The sequence below is a fragment of the Lepisosteus platostomus genome, chromosome 13 (assembly GCF_059453375.1).
Source record: "Lepisosteus platostomus isolate fLepPlt1 chromosome 13, fLepPlt1.hap1, whole genome shotgun sequence".
Classification (NCBI taxonomy): Eukaryota; Metazoa; Chordata; class Actinopteri; order Semionotiformes; family Lepisosteidae; genus Lepisosteus; species Lepisosteus platostomus.
In genome coordinates, this window is record NC_142623.1 from 41,614,466 (window position 1) to 41,621,524 (window position 7,059).

Here is a 7,059-nt window from a genome sequence, read left to right on the forward strand (position 1 = left end):
GGCTGCGATGGAAGTGCTCAGCGGTGCGCTGGGCAGCAGCCTGTGCAGAAAGAGCTCTCTGTGCGCTCCTGCGCGCCGTGCCAGCGAGAGCCTCCCCAAACAAAGCACGGCTCACAGCCCCGTCTGCACAGTTTAGGTTAAAGGCAGTTAATTGGTTTCCTGCTCAGGGTTAAGTCAACACGGCGTTTTGTTCTTAACGGCGCGGAAACACGAGAGAGGCTACAATACCGGCACTGTGTTTGTCTATCCCCCCTTTCCCAAAAACCCAGTAAAAATAATATGAGAGTTAGTTATGGTTCCCACAGAGAAGTAAAACTCCATGCGCTCGAAATCAAAACACAGGAGGAGCCTGGGTTCTTCACACACCAGTGATCTCTGGACGGGTAATTCAGTGGGGCCAGGCGAAAGTTCATCTCGCACGCCGCGGAGATCCTCCTGTCAGGTCCTGCAGACTGCGAATAAACATGGATCTGTTTTTTTTTTACAAGGCTTTTTTATGGCGAGTATCTGGAAATGTGTGATTTTCATAACACCCTTGTGTGCAGATTCGGTACGCTGAAAGTAGCAATAACACTGAAGGCAACCAAAAGGTTTTAGTTTGATTGACCACAACTTCTGCTCAATACGGCATCGCACTTCGTTTCTTTACATTGTCCTGCCTGCGCAGCGCCACCTAGAGGCGGGCTGCGGTAATAGTCAGAAACGTAAGACGACACGAAGGTAAATCTGAATTTATTGCCCGTTTCCTAGCTGGTAATGGCATTTCCCAAATTCAAAAAAGGCGTGACTGGAGTGAGTTCCACTGAATTTAATCTAGGTTATTGCGTCGTCCTTGCCAAGAAACTGGTTGCGAGATCGAAAATTGGAATATACTGGCGGGGTTCAAGCCTGTATTGCCTTCGATAAATTCTCTGTCCCGTTCGATTGAGGTTCCCTGTAGCTCCTTCCCCTGCAGTTCCGAGGAATGCCAATGTGCACCATGTCTGTCAGACCGCTGCTGTCTCCCCCAGCCCGTGTCTTCGGAAGCGGAGACCACTCACTGCCCTCCCGTCTGTAGGAGGTCGAGGGGAAACCGACAGCATCTCGTCTGTCAAGAGCGGTGTTAGATATCCTTCCCCGTCATGCCCGGGCTCCCGTCTCAGTTCTGTGTTTGTTGTGCAGACGAGCTGTTGTGCTCTCCCTTGGGAACTGCCTCGCCGGCATTTGCAGTGTTTGATACCATTGTTTAACCCTTTTTTAAAACTAACCCTAACCCTAACCCTGGCAGCGGGTCATGCGATAAACTATCTCGCCACAGAGTACGCCACATTAAAACAAAAACTGCGGTTTTATTCAAATAAAACAGACTTAGTTGTGTTGTGTGTGTGTGTGTGTGACAACACACGGGCAATAATAGAAGCAGACACAAACCTCGGTGTCTGGCATTGTGCATCACAACGATTGTGCACAATACCAGACAGCTAAGGGGGAGCATGAAGGTGTCCTGGACAATTCCTGGACAATGTTTAGCCCACTTCTTTTAACACAGCGGGATTCTCCAAATATACCGATGGAATTGGGGAAGTTGCACGCTTGCTTTCTATGTTTGTTCATCCAGATTGTCCTTCCTCGATACGGCGAGAGTGATCGATACTGATTGTACCCATTGGTCATGCTAATAAAGCACCTTGAATTGAATTGATCTCTCTCCCCGCCCCATCCTCAGGTCGGACAGGGCGGTGTGTGTCACAGTCGGTCTCCTGTGTTTTTCAGACGACTCTGCGGCAGGACAGAACAGGCCTCCCTCTGCCCCGACAGAGCCCAGCACCGAGCGGGTCGGACAGGACCCCACAGGACAGCCCTGGGGTGAGGGGGGATCGGGTTTCTGTCTCTCTCTTGGAATGGTTTCTCTTTGTGTTCTCGCAAGCCTGTTTCAAGTTCAGGAGGTAGCTTGTCTCAGCTCACGATAAGCGACTTCCTAGTGGGTTTGAATTACCAAGCAGGTGAAACTCAGCTGCAGTCGCTCAAACGCTCTTTCCCAGAAGCGTGACGCTAGTGATCTGTAAGGTAAAAGACACGATCCGAGGGGGGGGCATTTGGTTTCGATTTATATTGACCGATCGGTGGACAAAGCCTCCAGCAGGGCCCCGGTTTTCACGCGGTGTTGCTGTCCCAGTTAAGCCCCGGTTCACCCAGGCCACGAAGATGCGCCGCCGGGTCCTGGAGCAGCCGGTGGGCAGCTCGGTGCGGCTCACGTGCCTGGCCAGCGGCAGCCCCGCGCCCGCCGTCACGTGGTGGAAGGACGAGCAGCGACTGGCCCCGCCGCGGGGCGGCGCGCGCCGGCAGTGGACCCTCACCCTGAGGAACCTGCAGCCCCAGGACAGCGCCAGGTACACCTGCCTGGTCGCCAACTCGGCGGGGCACATCAACGCCACCTACAAGGTGGACGTCATAGGTAAGGCCCGGGAGTGTCCCGGCGGCGCACGCCCAGTGTGGTCAAGGGTCAGTGTCGTGACGTTCACTGGTCGGCGACGTCTGGACGTTTGGGATTTTGTGACACGCTGTCCTGCGGCAGCGCGGACACAAAGCGAAGGACTTGTGACGCTGTTGCACCGCTGTTTTCTGCAATTCTGCCATAGCCAAAAGCCACCCGTCCAGCATCATTGTAAATGCATTTTTTTAAATCTGAATACAACCTTCTGGGCAACATTTGGCAAATGTGACCATATGACATGTTAGCTCATGTTATACGGATTCTCATACAGCTAAACGATAAACATCCGCAGCTGAATTTAAATCTAAAGGTGGAGAGAACGGCGAGGAACATGATGCAGTACTTGACAATATAAACACTCCTGGTCACTCTCCTGTCCTTACAGAGCGGTCACTCTCGGTCACTCTCCTGTCCTGTCCTTACAGAGCGGTCACTCTCGGTCTCTCTCCTGTCCTGTCCTTACAGAGCGGTCACTCTCGGTCTCTCTCCTGTCCTGTCCTTACAGAGCGGTCACTCTCGGTCACTCTCAATCATTCTCCTGTCCTTACAGAGCGGTCACTCTCGGTCACTCTCCTGTCCTGTCCTTACAGAGCGGTCACTCTCGGTCACTCTCCTGTCCTCTCTTACAGAGCGGTCACTCTCGGTCACTCTCCTGTCCTGTCTTACAGAGCAGTCACTCTCCTGTCCTGTCCTTACAGAGCGGTCACTCTCGGTCACTCTCCTGTCCTGTCCTTACAGAGCGGTCACTCTCGGTCACTCTCCTGTCCTGTCCTTACAGAGCGGTCACTCTCGGTCTCTCTCCTGTCCTGTCCTTACAGAGCGGTCACTCTCGGTCTCTCTCCTGTCCTGTCCTTACAGAGCGGTCACTCTCGGTCACTCTCCTGTCCTGTCCTTACAGAGCGGTCACTCTCGGTCTCTCTCCTGTCCTGTCCTTACAGAGCGGTCACTCTCGGTCTCTCTCCTGTCCTGTCCTTACAGAGCGGTCACTCTCGGTCTCTCTCCTGTCCTGTCCTTACAGAGCGGTCACTCTCGGTCACTCTCCTGTCCTGTCCTTACAGAGCGGTCACTCTCGGTCTCTCTCCTGTCCTGTCCTTACAGAGCGGTCACTCTCGGTCACTCTCCTGTCCTGTCCTTACAGAGCGGTCACTCTCGGTCACTCTCCTGTCCTGTCCTTACAGAGCGGTCACTCTCGGTCTCTCTCCTGTCCTGTCCTTACAGAGCGGTCACTCTCGGTCTCTCTCCTGTCCTGTCCTTACAGAGCGGTCACTCTCGGTCTCTCTCCTGTCCTGTCCTTACAGAGCGGTCACTCTCGGTCACTCTCCTGTCCTGTCCTTACAGAGCGGTCACTCTCGGTCTCTCTCCTGTCCTGTCCTTACAGAGCGCACCAACTCCAAGCCCATCCTGACGGGCACACACCCAGTCAACACCACAGTGGAGTTCGGCGGCACGGCCTCCTTCCAGTGCAAAGTGCACAGCGACGTCAAGCCGGTCATCCAGTGGCTGAAGCGGGTGGAGGCGGGCGCGGAGGGGCGCTCCAACGCCACGCTGGAGGTGGGCGGGCAGCACTTCGCGGTGCTGCCCACGGGGGAGGTGTGGTCCCGGCCCGACGGCTCCTACCTCAACAAGCTGGCCATCGCCAAGGCGCGCGACGAGGACGGGGGCATGTACATCTGCCTGGGCGCCAACACCATGGGCTACAGCTTCCGCAGCGCCTACCTCACCGTGCTGCCGGGTGAGGGCTGGGGGGGGGGGCTCTAGAGACGTTAAGCTGTCATACTCGGCATGACTGGGCTTTCGGAACCCTGCTTCCTCTCTCTGCGGAGTACCGCCACGCCCAGTCCCCCTTGGCGAGACGTTCCCCGTTGTCTCGGAGGGCGGAGCGGTGGCTCTGTGGCTCAGGATCTGCGCCTGTGACTGGAAGGTTGCCGGTTCAAATCCCGCGGCCGGCAGAGGAATCCTACTCCGTTGGGCCCCTGAGCAAGGCCCTTAACCCCAACTGCTCCAGGGGCGCCGTACAATGGCAGACCCTGCGCTCTGACCCCAAGCTTCTCTCCCTGTCTGTGTGTCTGTGTCTCCATGGAGAAAAAGCTGGGGTATGCGAAAAGATGCATTCCTAATGCAAGAAATTGTATAGGGCTAATAAAGAAACATTATCATTATCATTATGTCTCTTCGGTTGCTGTTTGATGTGGAAATATTTGCAGTCCGTAGATGGTCCTGGTTTATCAACGACAGGCGAGTTGGAGGGGCTGCAGGAAAGCCACGGCGTCCTGGAGCAGGTTCTGTGGCGAGAGGAAGATCTCTGATCACTGTCTTCTCTGTTCCCCCCCCCCTCTCCAGACCCCAAAGTGGAGAAGACGGCGACCCCCCCGCACCTGAGCTCCGGCCTGCCGTGGCCCCTGATCGTCGGCATCCCCGCCGCGGCGCTGCTCATCGTGGGCACCATCGTGCTCTGGCTGTGCCACGCCCGCCGCCAACTGGCCGCCGCCCCGCCCCGGGCGCCCCACCGCGAGCACCACGCCCCCGACAAGGAGCCGCCCCCCCCCGAATCCCCCCCCCCGAGGCCGCTGGGCCCGGGAGCCCCCGGCGCGGCGGGCGCGGCCCCCAAGATCTACTCCAGGGTCTACACAGACGTCCACACCCACACCCACACCCACTCCCACGCCCTCGTGGACTCCAAAGTCCACCAGCACCAGCATTTTCACTTCCAGTGCTGACGTGCCCCCCCCGCCACCCCGGAGCCCAGGCCTCTGAGGGCGGGGTGGCCTGGGGCCGCCCTGATCAGGAGCGCCCCCCGCTGGAGCACCGACGGGTCAAGTCCAGCACGTCCTGGCGCCACGCAGCCTGATCCGGGCGGCGCGCAGGGAACAAAAGTCTCAGGGCTCGGACCGATCCTCTCTCGCAAAAACAAACAAACAAACAAACAAACAAAATGGCGGTTCGGTTCGCTATTCCAGGAGTCTTGTTGACGTGGCTTCGGTGACTTCGGAGATCGGCCCGCTCGCCACGTCCTGCACACTTTGTGTTGTTTTTTGTTTTTTTTACATGTAGATATGTATTTTTTTAAATTATTAAGCCTTTTCAAAGCCAAAGAAAAAAAAGGAATTAATATAAGAAGATCGTATAAGCTCTTTGTGAACCGGAATGAAAGCTGTGACTGTGAGAATTCTGCTGAGCTGTAACAGCGATACTGTTTACAATCTGTGCTTCTGAACTTTTCCACGGAACACCAGCCCCGGGCTTGAGGAAACTGTGGTGCCTTGGTTTTTTTTAATGTATGGAAAACCAGCTTTGATATTTCTAAAGGGACTAAGCAGCGAGTGTTGCATTTGTAGGTCAGGTGAACGAAAGAACTGGTTGATACAGAGTTGGGGATTTTCAGATTTTTTTGATTGAAATGGGAAAATCTGTATGTATCCTTGCGTGTTCATAAATGCAGTATTACTCCATCGTGTAGTCAATATGTGACGAGAAAGCCATATTTTTCATATGCAAAGGAGAGCAACTTTTAAATGCTTACATTTCTTGTCTGGTATATGTTATTTAAAATAAAAATGTATTTTCATTTTGTACCTCCTGCTTTTGCTCACAGGTCTGAAAAGGGGAAAATATTACTAAGTGTAAAACTGTTTGCAGGTTTTTATGACAAATTTCCAATAACATGTAAGTCAGATAATTATGTGCAATATCAGCAATACATTCTTAGAACTTATTTTTCTGGTTTGACTCACTGTCTCAATGGACTGTAAAATGAGAATTCAAACGAGCAACATTATCTGTTGCTATTAAAGTATGCAAATGAGAATCATAAAGCAGGAGTAGATTAAAATAGTTCTTTTTATATTCACAGGGAGTGTAGATGTATTCTTGTATATGCAGACATAAGCACGATATATGTTGTTTTGGAAAACAACCACACAATGTCAGACTACCAACAGATCCTCCTTTTTAAAATAATAATAGAAGCATTTATTTTATTGCTCTGTGAAAAGACCACAAGCTTGACTTTCATTAACTTTTTTATTTTAATGGTTGTGAAAAACGAGACTGGAGGGGTTCTCTATGGTGGGATTCAGGGCTGAGAGGAAACAGAAAAGGAAAATCAGGTGCTGAAGTAAAATGCTCTGAAAGTTGTCCTCTTTTGGAACTCGTTTCAGGAAGTGTCATCTCTCATAAAAGTTGTGCAGTTCTGCCTCGGCATTAAATTTTTTTACTACTACTAGTGCCTCTTCACAACACAGCTATTAGTTATTCACACCAATGATACAAACAGGGTTGTACAATACAAAAAATCAAAACATTAAGTGGGTGTAATGTAGTGTAGTGAGGTGTAATGTAGTGTACATATAATAGTGATGTTAGAGTTGGACGAAGATTAGAGATGGAGTCAAGGTGAAACAGAACAGTTAGGCTTGTGTGAGAGATACAGTGATAAACTGTTGTGTACATGGAGCAAGCATATGGGTTATTTTTAACTCAGGAATGTTAGTTTGGGGGGAGTCTTTCTGTAATGTCATGCTGTTTAAACGCAGGAAAGGACAACATGCCCACAAGGAAAATGTAGCAAAATCAAGTTCAAGTCATAT

The 7,059-nt window shown here is 52.1% G+C and overlaps 1 protein-coding gene across 1 annotated transcript in view; it reads left to right on the top strand.

Moving 5' to 3' along the window:
- fgfrl1b (fibroblast growth factor receptor like 1b) overlaps positions 1 to 6,045 on the top strand; it is a 37,204-nt gene extending 31,159 nt beyond the window's left edge. Inside the window, exons 4-7 of the mRNA XM_088604689.1 lie at positions 1,753 to 1,845; positions 2,156 to 2,434; positions 3,852 to 4,205; positions 4,814 to 6,045. Of these exons, the coding sequence (XP_088460815.1) occupies positions 1,753 to 1,845; positions 2,156 to 2,434; positions 3,852 to 4,205; positions 4,814 to 5,190 (1,103 nt within the window). The 3' untranslated portion in view covers positions 5,191 to 6,045. The remainder of the gene's footprint in view (positions 1 to 1,752; positions 1,846 to 2,155; positions 2,435 to 3,851; positions 4,206 to 4,813) is intronic.
- The last annotated feature ends 1,014 nt before the right edge of the window (positions 6,046 to 7,059 follow it).